This window comes from Phodopus roborovskii, unplaced genomic scaffold, assembly GCF_943737965.1.
Source record: "Phodopus roborovskii unplaced genomic scaffold, PHOROB, whole genome shotgun sequence".
Taxonomy (NCBI): domain Eukaryota; kingdom Metazoa; phylum Chordata; class Mammalia; order Rodentia; family Cricetidae; genus Phodopus; species Phodopus roborovskii.
This window is the reverse complement of record NW_026126412.1, coordinates 7,030,430-7,055,265: the sequence shown is the minus strand read 5'-3', so window position 1 is coordinate 7,055,265 and position 24,836 is coordinate 7,030,430. Positions and strand designations below refer to the sequence as shown.

Here is a 24,836-nt window from a genome sequence, read left to right as displayed (position 1 = left end):
TGTCTGTCTTTCTGGTGGCTGCTTGACCGGCTGATCTTGGGCATCTACCTCTCTTTCTCTTTCATTCTCTCTTAAGCCTAGATTCCCAATCCTACTTATTCTCTCTGCTCACCCAGCCCCACCAGCCTCTACTGCCTAGCTATTGGACATTCAGCCATTCAGCTTCTTATTAGACCAATCAGTGCTTTAGGCAGGCAAGGTAAAACAAATGCAACACATCTTTACATAGTTAAACAAATGCAGCATAAACAAATGAAGCACACCTTTGCATAGGTAAAGTAATATTCCACAGTATAAACAAATATAACACATATTTACATAGTTATATTCCACAAGATACTCTTCTAGGTGGTTATATTTTCTTTTATCTTCTGTTATGATGTACATATGTTATAACAGTATAGAAGTGAGAATAGCAATGGCCAGTATGCCATTTGGCACTCTTTTCAGTTACCATTAGGAACCTGTGGCAAGCCGTGAATTAATACAAATTGAGAACCAATAACACTTCAGCAGTTTGAGATGAGGCTTGTACCTGGTTCAGCCGTGCAAACAACATTGTGCCATCTTAGGAAGACTTGAATTGTTGATCTTAAAATATGAACACCAGATTATGAAATCCACTTTAACTGGAAAACATGTTTAATGATCTGCAAACACATTAATTATCCCACAGGACCCTCTTTTAATATTTACCAAATTGGGATGCAAGCAGTATAACTTACAGCATTCACCGGGGTTTGATGCATACACACAAAGGATGGCACATGGTATCATGCTGGCACATAGTCACCTTTGGCATGGCATGTACTCTGCTCAGCCAGCTCAGTTCTGTAAGGGGAATAAGAATTCAGGTACAGCATAGGTCGGCACATAGGGAACTGGGAACCTTTGAAGAATTGTTTCTTTTGCTTTACACTATTCAACCGAGTTGGTCTCCAAGGGCAACTAGGAAAAATAATCTTTATCCTGGTGTCTGTTAGTGTGTTGTGGAAAGAACAGTGCTAACAGCCCATCTGTCTTAAGTTTCTGTGGGCTTGATTAGATTTTATTTTACTTTGTTTCATTTCAGTATTTAGATAAATTATCTGGGGTAAACCTGTTCACGTGACATGTATGCTTTTGAAATATTTTGAGCTCATCTTGGTTAAAGGTTGAGGCAGCTCATTTTTGTCTTGCTGACTAATGTTCTTTCGCACAATGAGAAGTAATTCCCAATATTCAGAGAGCAGATTGAAACAGCTTTTATGGTTCACAAAACTGTACTGCTGTTCTTATAAACATAGGAAGACAGATTTAAATCTAAAATAAAAATTGAAGCAGGGACAGTTTTAAACAATAACCTGCAGTGATTTGATTGCTTCTAAGAAAAATATTAGGAAAATAGATGTAATTTAACATGCCATTTACAGTTTCACTGAATGTTAAAAAATTCACAGTTAAAATTTGCATGTTATATTTCATAGCAAACTGTTCATGTTGAATGTTAAAAAAAAAAAAACTATTAAATTTCTACACAGTTTTATACCTCAGAGTCCAAGATTGAGAAGTTTAGTATCATTGTAGGTACATTTATAAAGACTTCTTAGAAAGAGATGTCACTGTGCTTAAAAATGAAGACAAATTGTCATAATGATTCTGGGGTTGGGGATGGAACTCATTCAGAATTTTGCTTCTGATGAATTTTTAAGGCCAAGTCCCAGTATTCAGGATCTAGAAGGTGTTTGGTGAGTTTCTGTGGGAATTCACATGGTTAAATTTATGAAAGATTTTTTTTTTGTTTGTTTGTTTCTCGTAATTTGGAAGTTACACAGAAGCTGAAATCTAGGGACATCTGAACATGCTCTAAGGACAATCCCTAATGATGCAAAAACTCTTGTGTGCTGTGTTCTGGCAAAGGGATTTTGTTGCTTATTGGGGGGGGGCACCCCTTTCTGCTAGATTGATAAGAAACAATGCATGGTGAGTTTATAATGTCTACTTTAAATGCCTGCACTTGCTGATTTTAACAGTGTGTAGGTGTAGGAAAGATGCCAAGCCCAGGATGACATAAACAGAAAACTGAGTTAAGAATCTTCATTTTTACCTTTAATTCTAGAGTTTTAGGATAGAAAAGGGCTGCACTTTATTGTTGACCAACTTTGATACTCCTGTTAAGAACATTAAGTGCAGAGTTTACTTGCTCAAATGTTATATATAGTATTATACTGTTTCTTTTTTTCTAATTGTATTTTTCACCACAAGATTTGATATAATAGTCTTATATTGGAAGAATACAAAGTGAGATTTCACTTAATTTTGATCATTTATTCAACAAGTGTTGATTGATATCTACCAGGTGCCAAATACCTGGTGTTTGAAATTTATCAATGAATCCAAGTGTAAAAATTTCTGCCTTTATGCAGATTATATTCTAGTCAGTGAAATGATGATAATGATGATGATTTCACAGTATGTTACAAGGTGATGAGGACTGTTATGAGTATTTTTTTCCCTGCCAGTCTGGTCTCACTGCTGCACCAGCCCCAAATAACACACAGAGAGATGCTGTATTAGATATAATTCTGTTGGCCTGTTACTAGCATTTATTATTGGATAGCTCTGTCTTAAATATTAACCAATTTCTATTAATCTAAATATTTCCACATGGTCTTATCTTACCAGAGAGAGGGCCTGGACCTCTGTTCTCTCAAGTCTCTACATGTTGACTCCTCCCTACTCCTTCCTCCAATCCTCCTTGTCTCCTAGTCCTGCCTGCCTTGCCTTCCTCTTTGCGAACAGTGCTTTATTCATTAACCAGTAAGAGAAACCTATTTACAGAATGACATCTCCCATCAGAGGACTCTGTACAAAGAGTTAAAATTCAAATATGTGGGGAAAGAGAGAATAGAGATGTAATTCAAGTGGCAACAGTCATCTTCCATGTAGGGGTGACTTTAGAACACAGCCTTGAAGGTGATCCTAAACCCCACCTTTAGGTTGTTTTAAATCTACTTGAAGCTCATTTTTTCTGCATGTCGCTGCCTGGCAAGAGGTGGCAGATGAACTAAAAGTCAAGGTTTCTTCTTGATCTCTCTGTTTTATTAGCTGGGAATGACATTCCCATGTTGCTTTCTCTTCCCTACCTAGCTGGAATGAACAGCTTTCAAAGCTTTGAGTTTGGTCTAACAGTGAAAAGAGTGATTTACTTTGAGAATTTGCTCCTGACAGCCTTTGAGAAAAATAGAACATAATGTTAAATCCTTTATTGGTTCTTAGAAGTACAGAAGTTTTCACACTGCCCCTTGAGGTTGGCAACAGGCCAACCTTGCTTTTGACTCAGTGGATAATAGATTCAGATGAGAACGTGGCTTATTTTCTGGACAGTCTTCCTTAATCCAGCACAATGTAAACATAGAACTCTCTGTTTCTTCCAGATTGTGTTCCTGGCTTCTGCATATGCAAGTCCTCACCTGAGCGATGAGGGCTGTTCTGCTGTAGCTGCCGTGGCACATTACCTGTATCTGTGCCAGTTTAGCTGGATGCTCATTCAGGTTGGTTGCCCATCTGCTCCTCCACCACCATTCCCCTCCAGTGACCCTGGGGGAGGCAGTCTTTAGTGCCTGATATTCTCTATACTGAAGTAGAAATAATTCCAATAAAGCCAGCGCAACTGTCCCAGGGTGGAAATGCAGAATATGTCCAGTAACTTTGCAATACCAGAGAGCACAGTTTGGAGAAATGAGGTAGATCTAGTTGGAGTGAAAACCAAAGGGCATTAGAAGAAGAACTTGGCCTGTGAGCCCTGTAGAATAAGAACTTTGAATTGTTTTCTCTGAATCATCATAGAATTTGTTGAAGGAATTCTGTGATTAGATTTAGATTTTAGAAAGATAACCCTATTTGTAGTTAATTGGAGGTGGGAGAGAATGATTGGAGGATGCTACTTACTAGTGTTAATTGTGCCAGAAGAATGGCAGAACATCCCTGCCACATAGACAAGTGTCGAGGGCTGGAGAGATGGCTCAGCAGTTAAGAGCACTGGATGTTCTTCCAGGCAGTCCTGAGTTCAATTCTCAGAAATCACGTGATGACTCAAAGCCATCTGTAGTGGGATATGATGCTCTCCTGGCATAAAGTCATACATGCAGAAGGAGTACTCATATATGTAAGATAAATAAATAAATCTTTTAAAAAAATAGACACGTGTTGGTAGAGACAAAGTAAACAGCTTTGGGCATTTCTGTTTGTTAATGCGAACCTTTAGGGTGTGCATTGGTTGTCAGGAATGCAGGAGATGGCAGTTCCTGTGTTCCCCACATCTGGTGTGAGTACCTGATGGAGAGTGGCCTCCTATACTGAAGTTAGGAACAATGAAGAAACCAAAGAGTTCCCAATAATTAACAGCAGTAGAAGTGGCAGCTATGTAGAGTGGCAGAGGGAGATTCTTGGAGTAGGTATCTGGCTTTGTCCCTCTCTGTGAACTTCTCAGTCAAATTATTACCTCTCTCCAAGGTATGTTTCTGAATCTGTGTATGGAGGAGATCATTTCTAACTTGTAGGGTTAGAGCTTTATAGTCTTCCAACACCTCCAGTCATGGAAAACATGCCATTTCTCTAACAGCCCTGTCAGCTAGTTATAAATAAGCCTAAGCCATAAGCATAAAACTGAAATATCTACTGAAATTAGAGTAAATTCATTAGATCTTCTGATTGCGGATTACTCTGGAACTTGATCTAAGCTGAAGTTTATAATAGATGACTGTGTAGGTTGTTATCACTCCACCTGGACTGAGTCTGCAGGGATGTGCTGAAGGTCTTTATCCCTGTCCCTGACATATTCTGAGTTTTTGATTAACAACATAGATGAAAACACAGGAAGCTGCTTATCAGATTTGAGGATATACAGAGATAACAGGATAGTCACAACAGGAAGCTGTCGGAGATTTCCCGGTAGAACCAATATGAGACCCTGTACTTACAGATCACATACTTAAAAGATGGTATTATTGATGAAATGTAATATTAAATGGCTGGGATTTCACTTTAACATGAACTCAGTGGAAATGTGAAATGTGACTAGAGTACCACACAGACCTAGGTTACTTGAGTAATAGTGCAAAAGCAACTGTGGCTGCATTCTAGTCTATAATGCACTGTCATCCTTGGGACACAAGACCACATTGTCATCCTCGCATGTGAGGAATCAGAAGGTAGTCTCTTGGAAAGGGTTTGGGAAGATGCTTTTGTCTGTAATATCAGGACAGATGCTGTGGGAGAGAAGCCTGGACCAGGGGCCCGCATTTGGCAGAACCAGAGCAAATGGATCAAACATAAGGAAATGAAATGTCATTCAAATAAAGAACATTCACAGCCAATAATAGTATCGGACCTGAAGAGACTATTTCTAGACGTGTAGTGAATCAAGTCAGTGAAGCAAATTCAAACAGAGTAATGACTTTCACATGTATTTCAGGTGGAGTCCCTGCTTTGGGGGTATTAAACTGGAAGTTATATAAGATTTAACCAAAGTTAATGGGAATCGGTTTATTCCTTGCTTACGTTTCTGGTGAGCAAGGAAATGTGGTGTGGCTAATGCATATTTAGTAGACTAATTACATTTCTGTGTGGCTCATGGTTTTGGGAAATGGTTGCAAGTGGAAGTGAAATGTAATGCATTTCAGATGGTGCACCACACATCCTTTATGGTTTGTGGTGTGACCACAAGAGGGAAATCCAATAACTTCAGTTTTAGGTAGGTTACTTTTATTAAGTTATTTTATGTTCTGATGTCGTCATTTAACCAACCTGAACTTTACTTTTAGAAGATGCTGTGACCTAAAACCATTTTTCAAAATCCGAGTCTACCTTAAAAACCACTGTGTAGTCAGATAAGCTAGTATTAGTCCAGTCCTGTGAGTCGAATTTGATTAAAAACTGGAAAGAGCATACACATAGTATACAGACATGTATGTAGGCAAAACACTGACACACATAGAATAAAATCAATGAATGTAGACTTTTTTATCAGTACAGGAGGGAATAGGATGCTATTATATGAGTAACATGATAACAATGAGTTAATTATTAATCTTTAGTCCCTGGTTAAGAGCACCAGAATTATCAGGGTGGGCTGGCAAAATAGCTCAGTGGGTAAAATGCTTGCTGTCAAGACTGAATTCAACCACTGAGACACACTTTCTGGAAGAAAGAGCTACTTCTAATAAGTTACTCTCTGACATCAACATATACAGACATCAACACACACATAAATAAATATAATAAAAAGTCCTCAAAATATTTAAAAATAATGGACTGATGGTTAGTTTATTTGTATCACATTTTTAATGTCACGATAAACACATTTAAACAGCCTTGCTTTACTTTTCTACCACATATTTTCAACACCCTATGGTACATCACCCCAGATTACATTTAGACTGCCGGGAGGAACCTCTCATTGATAAACAAGTTATATAACCTCTCTAAGCCTATCTTGCAGATCAGGTTACAGTTACACCATCTTTGAAAACTGTGAAAATATGAAACTAATTAATCCACGCAAGGAGTTGGCCCTGTGCCCAGCCCAGAGTGCACACTATGCACATTGACTTAGGGTGCTGGAGAGGCTAATACAAGTAGCTAAAATAGCAGAGATCTTGAACTATATAGAATATTCTACTTTTCCAATATAATTTATATATATATTTTTTGAAGAGGGAAGGTGTTTGGTATGGGGGAAGAGACTGATTTTAAGAGAGGCACACACCAGCCCCAAAGGCTGCTCAGCATAGCCCCCACCCACACCTCCAGTCAGTGACCTTACTCCCTTCTCCAGGCTACCCTTTCTCCTACCTGGAAGTCACAGGGCACATGGTGGGAATGTAACAACAGCAAAGCTTGCTTACTTGATTTTTGACAAAGAACTCAGATTCCTTATTTAGCCAAGGCTAATCGTCCTGCCCTTCTGTTTGTTCTTCAAGGAAGATCACTCAGTGTGAACATTGAAATCATTTCCCACTTCCTTAAGACACCAGGGTCAGTTTACTCTAAGCTCAACTGACAGTGAGAATTTAAAATGCTGGAATGTCTTTCCTCTGTGCTGTTGGCTAGTTGTTTTGGTTTTCTCTCATTTTGGAGATAGCACATTCTAACATTACAAAACAAAAACACTTCAGAGTGACGTCAAATCAATTGTACATCTCCTTTTTACTAGTTTGTATATTTGCCAGTTTTGCTTTGTCCCCAATGCCATGCTCTAAGGTAAACACTGCTAATGGTTTCCTGTGTATGCCTACACAAATACCCCATGTGTAGACAAATATTTATAAATCTATAAACAAGCACACATGTGTATCCTTGTGATTGTATATACTTTTATGTGAATGTATGTATATATTTATGTTTGGAAATCTTTACTTTCACAGTGTTCAACTCTACTCTTTTCTATGCTACAATATAGTTCTGAAATTTATTTTTGTAGTCTTTAATGAATTCTGGTTAATGGCAGTTAGTGTTTTATATTATAAACAATATTGTTTGCTTAGAGAATAGGCATAAAATTTCAAAATATTATGCCTTTATTATGTATGATCACACAAGACATGCTTCCAATTGGATTGGCAGATCATGGGTTAATTGAAGAGGCATAATATAAACTGTGATTGTTTGCAATAGCCATGTACAGTGGAGGTGAATGGAAATGTAACTTTGCCTTGGTATTCATTTGGTTATGATCATTGACAATACCACGTTAAGTCACTGCTTAAATCACAGAAGACAGAAACGAAAGTCTTGGATTGTCTCTACACTCTCTTCTTCTCATTACTATGATCACTGCTTAAATTTATGTTTAAGCCTTTGTATCTTGTACCTGTAGCCTCCATGTATCCTGACTGGGGAAACAAACATATCCTTAGTAGAGAATACTGGAGCATGACAACAGGAAGGGGGATGCTAAAATTAGCCCTGCTTTTCCTTTGTCATTGATTTAATTTGACAGGACTTCAAAAGTATTGAAGACAACAGACTGATAATTACCAAGATAAAAATGACATACCCAGGAAATACTGAACTATCAAGCCTCAAAAAGCCTTGTGATTCTTTTAATGCAATAAATATTTTTTAAAAAGGGAAAGAGGACACGTGGGAGCATTTCTTAGATTTGCATCTAAAATGAATGATTAAGAACATGTGGTGATGGATAGAATTAGTAGCTTGTAAAAAAAAAAAAAAGGAATTAGTAGCTTGTGTGGTTGCAGATTACATGCAATGCTATGCATCAATTCAGTGATTCTAGAGAAACAATAATCAAATATTATACAATAGCCTGGATACAATCTTTGGTCAGATGAAATTTACAGAGTTCAAATAGCCTATTTAACCTAAAATTATTTCTTCTTTATATTTTGCTAGCATACTAACAGTTATATGATGATGTAGTAATGAACTAATGAATTTATGTTTATAGAACATGTAAAACCAGAATTCTGACCAATGATAACTAAAAGAATAAGATATGCGTTTGATTTTCTTGTGTAGATATTTATCTATGTCATAATATAACCAATGTGCATATAGTCTTTAATTTTTACATATATTTGATCTAAATATCATTATTTAGATAATTTTAGTTTTTGTTTTTTTGTTGTTGTTGTTGTTGTTTTTGTACTTTAAATGGAGCCAATTTAAAATTTCCCAGTCCTAGTTACTAATTCTGGAAATGTAGTTCTTATGTGAGAGGGGTAAAGACAGAGAAACAGAGACAGAGTACTACAGTAATGCAGCACCAAAACTGCTTGGATTAAATTAGACCACGGTACATTAACTCATGAGGTTGACATTTATTACTCAATACATATTGGTTAAATTTATGTTTTGCATTTAATTTTTTAAGTTTTTACTGGTTAACTTGTGTTCCTCTTAAAAGGAGTTTGGTTAAATAAAATCAAGTATTCCAAAATTCCTTCTGAAACAAGATTTTAAAGTACACACACATTCACACACACATGTGCACACATGTGCACACACTTATACACCCCACATATATTTACATATATGCGAAGAAATTTACAACTATTTCAAATCACAAAATTGTTATTAAAGTCAGTTAAAATCATACATAATAAGTGCATCTTCACTTATTTGATTTTCTCAGTAAAGGTTATAAGTAAAGCATTTAATTAGATATTATAATATTTGGTTTTTAGGCAAGATACACAAAAATTAATCTGCCATAGCTCATAGTCAGGCTTTAGCAATTTATGTACTAATAATCTTTCATTATTTATTAAATGTTACCATGAAAGAATATGGGCAGAGGAAAAACATACCTATATTTACTTCTGCTTGGAGCATGGATCTCTCCCTACATGTAAAGTGTGTGTCAGTTGTAGAAAGATAAGAATATAAGGTCTTATGTATAAAACACTAATATCAGTGTTTATATGAACTTCTATGGAACTAATTCTTAAATAATTAGCTTGAGTTATTTGTTTATTTAATACAAGGTCCCATATAGCTCAAGCTATCCTAAAATTGGCTACATAGCTGAGGATAACCTTAAATTCTTGATTCTTCTGTTCCCACTTTACATGTACTGGGTTAGAGGCATGCACCAGAACAGACGACTTCAATACTCTTATATTACAACAGAGGAGCTATAAGGACCAGAAGCTAGTTAATGCTCACTCTATCATCATCTTTTAGCTTCAGGAATGGCCCAGACACACACACACACACACACACACACACACACACACAGTTACTTTAGAAGACAAAAGCAAACTAAATTAAACTGATTGAAACCGTTTTGAGTCATGACAGTGGTAAGTATATAGGACCACTCAGCCAAAGCTGTGGGTGCAATTTCTCTGGCCAGCCTTCTCTGCAGTCCTACTTTCTCTCTAGATGTTGCTTGTGGCACAGCTGCTATAGTTCACATTTACAGTTATTTTCATGGACAGCTTAGATAACCATGGGATTATAAGTTGATTTGGTGAAAGAAATTATTTCAGACTGTCCAGGCTTCTACCCCTGACAAAACCAGCTGTGACCAGCTGAACGGGGTCATATGGCACACATAGCTGCTGAGCAAATAGTATGTATGGTTGGAGGAGGTGAGAGATGGAGCTCAGAAAAGAGAGTTATTGTAAGGAGTAAGGTTTTTCCTCCCGCCGCTGGTCTGTCCTGCCATCACGCCAGCCCCAATTAACACACAGAGACTCGGTATTTGATATAATGCTATTGGCCAGGTACTAGTTTCTTATCGGCTAGCTCCGTCTTAATTATTAACCCATTTCTATGTATATCCACGTGGTCTTACCAGTGAGAGGTGGCTGGCGGTTCTATTTTCTCCAGACTCTCCATCTTGACTCCTCCTTCCTACTTCTTCTTTCCTCCTTGTCTCCTAGTCCCGCCTATCTTGCTTTCCTATTGGCCAACAGTGCTTTATTCATTAACCAGTATGAGAAACATATACAGAATGACATCTCCCATCAGTTTATGACCTAGATGTACATCTCAAAATATGACTACCTAAATATATTTTAAAAAAAAATTAAAGTCAAGTAAGTACTTTGGAGATGGAGGCAGGAGGATGAGGAATCTATCACCATCATTGGTGTGAAGCAGGTATGAGGTCAGCCTGCATTACACTAGACCCTGCTTCAAATAGCCTTCCAATAGGGTCTGGAGAGAAGGCCATATGGTTAAGAGCATCTCTTGCTTTTGAGGGGATCAGAGTCCATATCTCGGGACCCAGTAACTCCATTTCAAGGAATTGGATGTGCTCTGATGACCTCAGCAGACACACATACACATAAGTAAAAATAAAATAACATTTTAAAACATTATATATAAAGAGAAAGGAAGGAAAGAAGGAAGGAAGGAAGGAAGGAAATTCAGGAAAACTTAAATGAATTGGAGAAAAGCATACATGTGTCCTGCATTATTGTCTAGAATAATTAAAATATTTTAAACAGTATTTACATTCAAAATGGCACATATCGAGAAATGCTTCCTTCATAATAATTTTCAGTGATTGGGTCCTGTTAGGAAGGCATTTGCATTTTTTCCAAGTGACGAAAGCTGATGACATGGAGCTAGCTTTCCTGAATCAGGTTGTTGAGAGGCCAGAAACACAGCTGAAGCTCCTCATGGATGAACCTAGAAAGCACTCACCTCATCTTCTTACCTTCTGCTTAGCTAAGACTGTGGCGAATGTCTAACAGTGGCTGAAGTGGTACTGGAAGCTTCAGTTATCCTAGCTGAGAAATCATGGTCTGTGTGAAAGCAGATCTTAGAGAGAACCCCAAACTTTACCATGCTGAATCAACGTAGAAGCCACTCACTAACACCACTACAACTGGACCCTTGCCCCTTCTCTAGTGCTGGTTTGTCTCACTAGACAGATGCCCATAGACACACTAACTAGTGCATCTGTAGTGATCTTTAATGTGGGTGACTTCATCCTCTAAAAGCCAGCATTGATGCCTCAGATACAGTGCACAGCTGTCTACTGGTCTGAGTCTACACCCTAGTGTAGAAAGAGGTGTGCATGAGCTGGAGGTGTGTGTGTGGGGGGGGGGAGGAACACAACAAGCTTTGGACTTAATCACTATTAAAGAGCAGTTAGAACAAATTTGCATAAGGAACAATTCAAAACATGCTTTATAATTACAGACAGATGCAGATGTGCCTAAAGATAAGGAAATAAATTCAAAGTCAAAAATCTCCAAGGAACCAAATATTTTTATTCTTCCCAAGTTTAGCCTAGTGTAATCCCTCAAGGCTGAAATGGTCCAGATAGGATCTTGCTCAGAAGCCTCAGTAAACAGCATCTAAAAGCCTTCCCACAAGCATTAGACACACTTATTTTCCACTTAGAAAGGGCTTACACTTGTATCATTTAGAGTTGGGAGCATAAGTTATTTATTCTTTTCTACATCCTTCTAGGAGATTTGAGGAATCTGATCACATTTTCCAGTGGCAAATATGTGTGTGCTCAGCACTTTGTTTGCACTATCCCTTACTTGATTTTTCCAATAACCATGCATGCAAAAGGAAACAGATTGTGCAAATGCCATTACTTTCCATGTTGGGCCTCCTCATGGAACACGTGTGTGAAATTCATTCACACCCACACTCCACAATAACAACTTAGGGAGGATGACTTTTGCAGGAAGTAGATGTCATGGAATGATGTGACAGCCGGTGTCACTACTTTACTAAGTGGCAACTAAGTATGGCATTTGGGGAAAGAAAATGATAGAAGATGGGATATAAAACTACTAGTTTTGGCTTTGACACACGTTTGATGTGGTATTTGGGACCAATGATAATATTTATGTGCTTTGTTTTCCTCATTCCATCTACCCAGTCTGCTCTACATCCTTCTAACTCAAAGCACTTGTCCCTTGTATATTTTTATCCTAGGAACTAAAAGATAGGTGGTATGGTTTTAATATAAAATAAATGTTTCTCATACTCACTTGATGCTCTCTTGTTAGAATCTATGATTCAACATAGTAAATACCATCCTGTCCCTTTCAATGCTATGTCCTTGGTGGCTACCTGACCTCTGATATTTACTAAGTACTTGGTAAATATTAGTCAAGTGAATGGACAAGAAAGTACAAATGGACAAAACAAAAACAGGCCATAGTCTTTCTTGCTTGTGACATTTTTCTCTGTTCACTCTGTTTTTGATTCAGTAGTACACACACACACACACACACACATAGAGCCTGGTCTCTCATGTATTAGGTGCTCATGTATAACGACACACACACACACACACACACACACAGAGTGCTGAGATGGAGCCTGGCCTCCCTTGTATTAGGTGGTCATGTATAAAAGCTGTCACAATCCCAGAATGCCGGAAGGCATTTATTACTTCATCCTCATCATGAATGTGTTCATGTGGGAGGAGGTTTGGATAATGAGGTCTGTTTTTCAGAGGTGTATTTTCAGGAAACTCAAAAGATTATGACAAAGTTTAAAGCAGAGCAGAGTAGGGAAAAGAAAAAGGCCATTGAACTAAGTATTTCCTCCTGTCCCCAGAAGTTTAAAAAAAAAAAAAAAAAAAAAAAAACACTCTGCATTTCTTGAGTATCTGAAATAAAGGAATACTTTAGCTAAAATAAATCTAACTCAAACTGTTTATTACTCTGGTCGCCACCCTTCACTGTGGAGTGACTCTGTATATCTCCACCAGCAAAGTTTGTGTCTTGTGCCATTAACCCAGTGCCTGCTCATATTGTTTCCTTCCCCAGTCTGTGAACTTCTGGTATGTGCTGGTGATGAATGATGAACACACTGAAAGGCGATACCTGCTCTTTTGCCTTCTGAGCTGGGGACTCCCATCCTTTGTGGTGATTCTGCTCATTGTTATTCTGAGAGGAATCTATCATCAGAACATGCCGCAGATCTATGGACTCATTCATGGTGACTTGTGAGTACATTCAGGCAACACGCTGCTGTCTTAATGTTCTTCTAGCTTTATGGGTAGATGGTGGACATGGCCTGAAAAAGGGGTCTGAGAGAAGGCATTTCAGGAGGTCTTTGCTTTCCTGGTAGCTTTCTGAAACTGTCCTTTCTCTAGTCATTCATTTCTTTATAAACTCGTTGCCTCTGGAGTAGTAAAGATCTATATCTTAGCATAACAATTTATCCAAATCAGACAACTAGTAATAGATGACAAAACAAATCATGGTGAGAATTTTAATAATGATTCGATGGAAAATTCTGGTATTAAGCTCTCATGAGAAGGATAAAGCCAATTTAGTTTTTTTCTCAAGTGGAGTATTGCACTTCCCTTTGAAGTAGACAATGTTCACTAGCGCCATCTTGCTGTATCCATCTACAGAACCTTCAGCTAAGAGGTTTGAGATATCAACTGTGGAGAACACAATACATGTTTAGGTTTTATAATAAAAAATTTTGCAATTGTAATTTCCTGATCAAGTAGCTACCTAACTGGGTATTAAACTATGCAAGGATTTTAATCTTCAAGATAAAAATATTTTCTGGGTTTACTTAAAACTAAAGCTGGCATGAATTCACAAAGGGTTTAAAAATAAACTGTAGAAATACTTCACTTAAAGTATATGTTTTTATCATATTTGGAAATATTTTCACTTCTTTTTATATTGGTTTTCAAAGATTTTCAGGAATGGTTTATAAAGACACATCAAAGTTTGCTATGTGGAGAGAGAGAGAGAGAGAGAGAGAGAGAGAGAGAGAGAGAGAGAAGAGAGAGAGAGAAGAAGAAGAAAAAGAAGTGCTAAATTTTAGCTCTGGTTTGAGTCTTGATCTAGGATAATCTTTTCTTGAGCTTCTTCCGTGCATGCAGAGGAGCCTTGTCTATGGAGTAATGTTACTTGCAAACTTGTCTGTATGTCTTTACAAGAAAACACCACAATCAATGTGTAAACTTATATTGAATAAGGGATGGTGCAGCACATTATAAGCTCCAACAAAAAAACCAGGAGAGGTGGAGGAGTGGGAGGTGAGATGGCTGGGGAAGGTATAGATCCAGGCATCAGCTATGCTTTTGTGGTTAATGCCCATTCCTATACTCTAGCCCCAACTCTATCTGCCTTTGTATTAAAGACACTGAATAAGAACAAAAGTATTGCTTATGGAATAGAGGAAAACTGCAGTTATGTCACTATCCTAATCTTCATGCGGAACATCTTCAATGGGAATGGGAGAGACTGACAGAACAGAGGAGACAGTAAAGCAGCCTTAAATGCCTGTTTGCAGTTCTGACTCCACTCTTGCGAATTGGGAAAACGTTTATTGAAATTGACTTCAATCTTGGTGTTGGAACCAGCTCTTCTAGTTACTAGCTTCACTAACTCATTTGAATCTTGCAGGCTTCTCTCCAAACATGTTTGCACTTTCCAACATTGATCTCCCAAGCATATGTTGGTTGCAGAGCTGAGGGCTGGCTTGATGGACAGTAAGAAGAGATTCTCATTTTCTAACACAGCACTACTATTTAAGGAATCATGAAGCAAGAACATTTTTACAATACAATAACACATCATACTTATGCATGTTTTTCTTGTCCATTATGGTTGTTCAAAAGGAACAAATAAAAATTTTGCTGTTGTGTTCCCCCTGCCCCCGAGAGGAATAGAGAGTAGTGGGCCACATCACTGCATATATTCCTAAATACAAAAGACGTTGTCAGAACAAGGAGAAGGTTCATAAAACATATGTCAATGAGGTGATATCTTTCCTAGACATTCTTGTTAACACTTTGTAATCTTAAAATCAAATTCTCCTATACAGAGAGAGAGTAAGAGAGAGTCTTACAAACACACATGCATGCACACACTGATGTACAAACACACACACATACACACACGACTTGTTTGTAAGTTATGTTACTTTCTGCTCTGAAGACCACTCAGCTCCTTTTATTGACAAAACCATAAAACAAAATCTTTGTGATTATACAACTTAACCAGTTCCCTTGTCCAAATGATAATGATAGGCAAAAGAAAAATTCTTAAAAAACAAAAAATTAACCTACTCACAAGCATGTGAGAATTATATTACCCATTTACCACATAGGTTTCTGTGAAAATATAAGTTACTTTGTAGATAGGAAGGTGTTTGAAAGATGAACCACTATATTTGTAGACATTATTGCAAGGTCATTGTTGCTCCTGAATAGTTAAATAGTTAACAAGTACTTGTTTCTGATGGACACAGTGTTCCACATATGCTCACTCATAACTCAAATGTGATGACATGCTCAGCCAAAGGCTAGCAATGTGACACATGTTCAAATGCATAAGCACACACTGGGGTGCTATTTAATTTACAATCATTTCATCTTATTGAGCCAAGAAGAACCTCTCATATGGATTACTTTATGGTGTTGTATTTTGTGTTTATGTAAATTCTAGAAGATAGCAATCAGTGTCATTTCAAAATTTGAATATACATATTTTACTATTGAATTTCAGGTTTTTTCATCATCATTCTTGATTAGACACAAATGAATCATAAGTCAAGAGCTGGTGGCTGGTGGCAGATCCTTTCTTTTGTGAACTCTCTGACAAGATGGGGATTGTTTTGGGAAGTTTAATAATGCATTACATATCTTCCCAATCTTGATGAATGTGAGCCCATGACAGCAAAACTTTCTTGCTGCTTCTAAAAGGATTGTCACAGAAGTAAGAGCTTCACAGGAATGTCCACATGAACTTACTCTCAAAACAGTCACCTTCTCAAACTTAAAAGACTAATGTTTCTGTGAGCAGGTAAATTGTATTGAACGAAAGGCACACTAACTTTTAGCAGACTTTACTACTATAGAGTTAGTAGACCTAAAATGGCTAACCTTTACATTGTAATTCTCCTTAAATCACACACAGCATTCCTCTTCATTATCTGAGGAACTCAAATGTCAGACAATTCTGTTTTTCACTAGAACTTCAATCTCAACACAAGGCAGAAATTAGTTCCTATTAGTATTATTTAAACCTACATCACCCTGCCTTCCTGGTTGTGTGACATGAATAGCAGTTACCTACTAAATGGTGATGGCTTGGCAATTATATACATCTTTCTTGCTTGCGAGATTTTTGTATTAAATTTCTAATGATTTAGTATGTGAAAGCTGCTGATTTTCTTTCTTTCTTTTGGAAAGTAACATTAATATTATATTTTTCTTCAATCTTTTTTTATTTTAATTATTTATTTTTTATTTTACATGTCGATCTGAGTTCCCCCTCCCTCCCTCCCTCTCTCTTACCCTCTCTGCCCCCTCACATGAACCCTGACCACCCTCCCCTCCCATCCCCCCACTCCAATTCCACATGTAGGGCAATGCCATCCAGGTGGGGTCATGTAAATCTGTCAAGTCATTTGAAGTAGAGATTAGGACTTATCTCCTGTCTCTGGGTTAAGGGAGTATCCCTCCATGGGGGATGTGTCCACAAGGTCCTTTTGTGCACCAGGAATACATCCTGGTTCCACTGTCTGAGATCCCTTAGACTGCTCAGTCCTTCTAGTTGAGACCCATATTTAGGAGTCCTGTGCTGGCTTCCCAGTTATCAGTCTGGGGGGCCTGTTAGCACCTCCTTGTTCAGGTAAGCGTCCTCTATATGTTTCTGCAACCTGGTCTTGTTCTCTCCCTCTGCATCTGGATTCTAGTTCGATTCAGTGTTTAGTTATGGGTGTTTGCTTCTGTCTCTGACAGGTACTAGATGGGGGCTTCATGATGGTGAATAAGGTTCTGTTGAATTGAAGGTCACAATGATTTCATAAAATGAGAAGTCTGAGGTCATGTCTTCCCTTAAATATTGGAAAACAGCACATGTGTAGCCATGAATACCTTAGGTGTTCTTAGCAGGAGGGCATTTAATCAAAGTTGCATTTTCATTAAAATATCTTACTATTTATATTTCTCTTTCTAGTTTTTTGTTTAGAATTTTGTAAATTGTCATATCTCTATAAATTTTCCATCTCATTTGGCAAATGTCTATAAGCTCCCAGTAATCTATCTTTTCCATTTTTGATATTAATAGGTAGTGTATATATCTATGTTTAATGTACTGGTTAATAACACACATTGACTAAGAATAGCTCAAACCAAATTTTTACTAAATAATTTCAATAATTTAGAAGAAATATTTTAATGAAGAATGATACAGTGAACAACTGAAAATATCAATGTCCCCTATGTTTGTCTGCATTTTATCAGAAATATTCTTAACTACTTTTGTGATTACTGTCATTTTCTATAACCCCCTGTGGCTGTCTCTCTTTTTTTTTAACCTAAAGATAATGCCTCTGTATAATATATTTAGGCATCTGATAAATGTATTTTTCAGAATAATGAAAAGCTATGCACTATCTAGAATTTTTAAAAAATGAATCCTTAGAAAAACACACACGCAAACAAAACAAACAAATAAACAAAAAGAAATATGAATCATATCTATGGGGAGAATTTTTTGTGACACATACCAACCAGAATGACCATCATCAAGAAAGCAAAAAGAACCAGTTACTAAGACTGTGAGAGAAAGGGAACACTATTGCATTGTCAGTAGAAATATGAATTAGTTCAGTAACAATGAAAGTTAGTTTGATGGTTCCTCAAAACTTTGGAGTGGAATTACCCTGTTGTCCATCTGTCCACTCCTGAGAATCTCCCAGAAGGAGTTGACATGAGGCAATGGCATGCCTGTATTATTACTGCCATGTTCACAGCAGCCAAGTCGTAGAAGCAGCCCAAGTGCCTCTTGGAGGTGAACAGATGAAGCGAATGTGTTATCTTGACAGATTGGAATACTACTCATCACTAAAGAATGAGCCATGTCATTTCCAGAAAAAGCATATAGAACTAGAGGTTGTCATCAATGAAAACCTGACACAGACAGGCAGGAGTCATATGTTTGCTCTCATACTAGAAACTGGTGGTGAAGGGATTATAAAGTAGAGATTATTGGAAAAGCAGAAAGGAATAGAGATGGGGTGGGTGGGTACGTAAGAGGTGGGGTAAAATACAATGGAAACATATCTGTGAAATGTCATACTGAAAGTTATTATTTTGTACAACAAATATATGTATATATATTTGAATATGTGTACTACGTATATATGCATATACATATACAGTAAGACTCCATCCTCAAGAGATTTCAGCCCATGTGTTCTGAGTAAGGTCTGCTATCCCTCAGGCACCCAGGCTTTAAACATGAAGCTATGTCTCTTCTTGCCCACATCGTTCAGTCATGAAATATTTTTCCAGTCCAACTATTAATTCTCAGCCTTTTCCTAATGCAGTCTTATTTGAATCTTCACTTCCTATTTCATCACCATTGTTGCTCTTCAGCCTCTCTTATCTTTGGTGTGGTCAGTTACCTAACAGACATCCCTATTCATAACGTCTTCATATTGTAATAATCTGACAAATGGTTGGTGTTTTAATCCTGTTGCTTTTTGTAACTTTAAAGGTCATGGTTCAGTAAGTTTCCACTACTGAGCACTTCTCTTGATCCTGTTTCTTAGATTATTCTTCCATACAAACCCCATGTGTTACCTTTTGCAGAAGAATCTCTTTATGTGTATTATAGTCTCTAATGTTTACATCTCTAATAACTCAAATTATTTCCCTATTTTTTTCAGAGTAACAGCTCAAGTACTAATTTAGTGAGTACCTGTTTTCAGAGTGAACCATACCTCCTTTGGTGTGGACTGATAATACCTCCTTTATTGTGGACTGATAGACACATACCCTTTCATGAATCTTGTGACTGTGACAATGATACTTACACTAAAAATGTTTGTTTGTATCAGCTTTGTAACTCAACGTTCAGCCTGGACATCACTAACTAATCATAGACATAGTGATTTAATAAACTTTTGAATGATACACTGTTTAACTTATCGTGGAGTAGAAATAGATTAACTAGGAAACGAAAACAATTTAGTAGCCCAGTGTAAATTTATACAAATGAAAATTCAGGGAAAACATTCATGCTTTTTATATTTTTCATTTCTCACTATAATTAATCTCTCTCCGCCTCCCTCATCCTGTCCCCCATCTTCTCTGAAACCCCTCTCTTTCTCTCCTTCTGTATATTCCCTCATGACCAAATAATGATTAGTTAAAATATCTTTGATCTATCTGGAGGTCAAAAAATAATGCTAAACATCTTAACATTTTAAATGCTGTAGAAATCACAAAATCTTGTGAGAAATTAATCTTTTTGCACATAAAAGATCAAAGTCTAATTTGGCATGACTAATGAATTTGTGGAGCTAGTTTAATTCATACAACCTCATTTAGGGATAGGCCCAAAGAGCTATAAAAGTATAAATGTGCTTTTCTCCCATGAGGTAGAAAATACAGTATATACTTACACTTGTTTCTTTGTTATTGAGACTAGCAATTCAGTGAGTTTCTGGGGAATTTCACTATTCAAAATTAATATGAGAAGCCCTTATGTCTTAAATTATAGCAGATGCAAGCAAATCTGCCCCTGACTACCAGTAGCATGTGGATGTCATTTCTATTGAATAATTGATGCTGAATATCTTCAGAAGTCATCATATATTTTTCTTGGGTTGGCCTTTTGCTTCTTCAGGCAGAAGAAAACAAACTGAAGGGGATTATACAAAATGCAGGACCAAGTCAAAGCCACAAGAAGAATATGGTCTTGAGGGTGGCTAATAATGATTGTTAACTAGACAGGACCTAGACTCACTTTGGAAGCAAACTTTCACCATGCCTGTAAAAGATTGTCTGTATTAGGTTAATGGAGGTACAAGGACTTGCCAGGAATGTAGGAGGCACCATTCTATGGAATGGGGTCATCATGCCTGTAAGGGATTGTCTGTTTTAAGCTAACAGAGGTACACGGACTCACCAGAAATGTACGAGGCATTATAGTATGGGCTGGGGTCATTGTGCCTTTAAGGGATTGTCTGTATTAGGCTAGCAGAGATACAAGGACTCACCAGGAATGTACAAAACATTATTCCATGGGCTGGGGTTCTGGAATGAGACAAAGAAGAATACAATGCAAACATTCACCTCTTTTTGCTTCTTGTCTGTGATATACAGTGACAAGCTGCCCCAAGCCCCTGTCACCATGAGTATTCCTCAGTGATAGACCACACCCATGAGCACAAATAAAAGCTTCATTTTAAAGTGCTCTGTCAATATATTTTGCCACAGCAATCACAAAGGTAAGGAATGTAATCTCAAAATGAGAATAAGGCATTCATCTTGGACCCAACTCATGTGCATACTTGTAGATAGAGTGATTGGGAATGAGTTTCAAATTCATGACATTTACAGGTGAAGATAACCACTATTTGTCTTGATTTTCTCTTGTAAAATAATTTTGTATTCCTCGTATTCATCTCATATAACCAAACTCCTACCAGATCTACCTCTTTCTCCATATCCACTAAACTTCATGTTCTTAATACTTAAAACAAACAAACAAACAAAAAACTTGATATATGCTTCACATTTCTCAAGATGCTTGAGTGGGCCTGCCTTAGAAACTTAACAACATAATAAGGGTCACAATATTAAAGAAAACTGGCTCTCCATATCAGCTATCAAAGGCCAGTAGTTCCTTGGCTAGGTATGAAATTTCTTGACCACCTCAGCCTTTCCATGTGGAGATTTGATCTTGACCTTAGGCAGGACTTGTGAATGCTAGCACAGCCACAGTGTGTTCATGTGAGCCTCTTTCATAATGTGTCCAGAAAATGTTTCCTTGTAGTCACTCACTGCCTCTGATTCAGAATCTTTTGGTATTCTCTTCTGTTTTGATACCTGAGAATTGACTGGGGGAAAGAGTGGAAATGGTACATGTATTCCATTTAGGGTTGAACACTATTCTCTGCACTTTAATCAAAATGAGTGCGTCTTCCCTGATATGGGTTGAGAGATGCAGTAAGATATGGGTATAATTATGTAATGAAGAATTGTTTTAGTACCATGTACGCTCAGCATAATAACAGCTATAGGTTCTCACCTGTAGCCTGTACCAGTACAGACACAAGTTCATGATTTCAATATTTCTTCCTCTAATCAGCAAGAGAGCAATATGTTAATAAATATCAATAATAGTAAAAATGATGTAATAATGGTAGTAGGTTGTTTGGTAATTTCAAAGTGCTTATTTCTTCTCTTTGGTGCCAATTGACATTCAACAAATATTTATTGAGTTATGGTTGTATGCAAAGTTCCTAGAAGCCCAGTTTCCTGGTTTACTTTAGATTTTCTTGGGGAGATAACATTATCAAATCTTAATTTTAAGCTTCCCTGTTTTCCTGCTCCTTCCATCTGTCTTATAAATTGTTCCATCCTTAGAAACAATCTAATTTTCTAGCTGTATTAAGAAAAATTTGATTAATATTGAGTATACATCTTCACGATCTAAATTAGAACTAAGTAGAAGTAATTGTTCTCTATAGGAAATATGATATATTAGAGAGTATTCTCAGTAAATTGATTAAAAGTGAATCATGAAAAATGCTTATAAATGCAAGGAACCTGTTTTACCTATTGTCTAAGAATTGAAAAGGTAGTTATCATTAAAGAAAAGGAAATGCTGTCAGCCCCTCTTCCAGGACTGTTGGGCTGGGGTGATGTACTTCACCATTGAGTGTGCACATCCCCACCTACACAAGCACAGGCACACACAAACAGGAAGCTTAACAAGTGTTTCCCACCCATTCAGATCCTAAAATGAAGAGGAATTGTGCTTCCCACAGTGTTTTTCAACTTATTTTATATAGTGGTCAAGAAGTCAATCCAAGGAAAATTGTGACTACTTTCCAAGGACATTCGGTATAAATTGGTTAATAGAGTGTCATTTCAAATGCTCACTGGTGTACATTGGTAGCTGGTCCCCTACAGAACCCTAGGGTTGGGAGCATCTGGCTTGTTTTCTGAGGATCAGGAACATGCTCAATGTAGCAGACTTTGTGTGACTGCAGCTCATTTCATTCTGTTGATGATCAACTGTTCCTACCCCCCCAGTTTCACAGTCTCAGTCTCTCAGCAGCAGCAGCAGCCGCAGCAGCAGCAGCAGCAGCAGCTTTTCAGTCTGCCAGTCTGTCTTCCTGAGAAACATCCCAGCTGCAATCTGGGTTTATATTGCCCGGGCTATGTTAGTTCATGGATCCTGCTCTTTACAAGTGGACAACAGGACCTTTATTTAAATACATCATCCAATCTCAGGTCTGTGGAGAGCCTTCACAGCATTGTTCATGTATTCACTCATTCACCTCACACGTGTACTCACTCATTTTTATTGAACTCCTTTATGATATGTTGTGTAGTATGAAGGTCATTGATTCTATATGCAAATTACCCCTTATGTTTCTGATTGTGAGCCTAGCCTTTAATGGCTAAGCCATTTCTTCAGCTGGTTGTGTATCCTTTATGAAGTTATTTTATTTAGTGTTATTGGGTTCCTGGGAATTTCTAATGGTTCAACTCTATCATCTTCAAACAGGCCTAGACTTTTCCCTCACCTGTTCCTTAGTTGATTACTCTTATATGATTCTATTGGCCAACACCTCTAGTTAACACAGTAAGAGCATAGCAGCATCCCTGTCCCATTCTTCATTTAGTAGGTGGCCCTAATATTTTCCACCTTAAATAAGATAATCTTATAATAAGATAAGCATGTGTTGTTCATTTAATGAATATGTCTGCAAGGGGACTGAGGTGTATAGTAAAATTGTGTAGTGTCTTGTCTATAAAAGAATGGAAATACAATTCAAATGTCAGATTCTTAGTGATCTGATTCTATGAATTAGTCTAGATCACTGTAAAATAAAGCAAGGAAATAAAATGGAAGAATTTCTTTTAAGTTTTGTATTCTTTTATGTTTTAATGTTAATGGATGTTGAATTTTCTAAAAGCATTTTTGTCAACTTTCAAGCCAACAAATTGATTTGTCTTATATTAATTAATGTGGGGTGTGATAATATTGAATGAAACCACCTAGAATTCCAAAATACCAAAATTCTTCTTTGTAAAATGCTTTTAACAAACTTCAGTGTGCATTTACAAGACAATACTGAGGACAGGGGAATTAAGAAAGTTTTCTCTTTTTATTTAAAACTTTTAGTTATTCTTTAGATTGTAGATATTTGGTCTAGCAATTAAAATTAAAGAATTAAAATGTCTGTTGTACTTCTTGGTTGTTGTTGTATAATATCTTCTTCATGTGAGGGAGTATTATTTTCACTTATTACTTAGTATGTCCATATCTCTGTCATCGAGTCCTTTTGTTCTGTAGCTTTCTTCACGAAGCTGCCTTTTTTATTTATTTATTTATTTATTTATTTATCGCTTTATATAGGAATGTTTTATTGGCTTTATTAAAGTACTGTTGACGTTTTCTTCACTTCTATAGAACATGGTTAGCATTCCTCTTGGGCCTGTTCTGTCTGTGGAGTCCCATAAAATACCCCAGGCTTCTGTGCCCTTCACTCCCTTCAACATTTCTAAATCAAATAGAAACTATTTTGGCAATCTGTTTTAACCCAGAAACAAATACATTTCATGTAGACATTGTTCTCATTTCAGTAGAGAACTGGAGAATATCCACTAGTCCTTTGTGAGAGGGTCACAAACATGAAATTTCCCGCCAGTGACTCCCACCAGAGCAACCTGCCTGAGCTAATATCAGAACAGCATGACAAGTTCCTGCCTAATTGCTGGTAGCCGTGGCTGTAAATAATGAAGGGACAGCTTTTGACAGCTCAAATTCATCAGTGTAGATTTTTCAGAATCCAGTTTGTGTAATTCCAAGGGTGATCTTGTCTATAGCTGTGTTCCAGTGATCGTATGATATTGGTGCCACCAGCACCATGGTTCTCAACCTGTGGGTGACACCACTTTGGGGCTTGAATGACCCTTTCACAGGGGTCAGCTATCAGATATCCTGCATATTAGATATTTACGAGTAGCAAATTTATAGTTGTGAAGAGCAACAAAATAATTTTATGGTTAGGAATCACCATGACATGAGGCACTATATTAAAAGGTTGCAGCATTCGGTAGGTTGAGAACCACTGTTCTCGGAAGATCCAGCAATAAATGGAAGTTTCTATGAGAAAACAAATGAGAGAGTAACTTGTGAATGATTTAACATTCTAAATTACTAAATATGTATATATCAGGTCCCTAATCCAGCATAATTATTAAAGAAATTCTTCTTCACTAGTTCTCTGCATTAATCAATTCTTCACTGCACATTAAAAAAAAAAAGAGAGTCTCAAGTAAGCCAGATTAGCTTGATACCTACTGTATAGCTGAGGATAACCTCAAATTCACAAATCCTCCC

At 37.2% G+C, this 24,836-nt stretch overlaps 1 protein-coding gene across 1 annotated transcript in view; it reads left to right on the top strand.

Moving 5' to 3' along the window:
- Positions 1-24,836, top strand: part of Adgrv1 (adhesion G protein-coupled receptor V1) — a 468,823-nt gene that overhangs the window by 296,820 nt on the left and 147,167 nt on the right. Inside the window, exons 84-85 of the mRNA XM_051182821.1 lie at positions 3,417-3,533; positions 13,257-13,435. Of these exons, the coding sequence (XP_051038778.1) occupies positions 3,417-3,533; positions 13,257-13,435 (296 nt within the window). The remainder of the gene's footprint in view (positions 1-3,416; positions 3,534-13,256; positions 13,436-24,836) is intronic.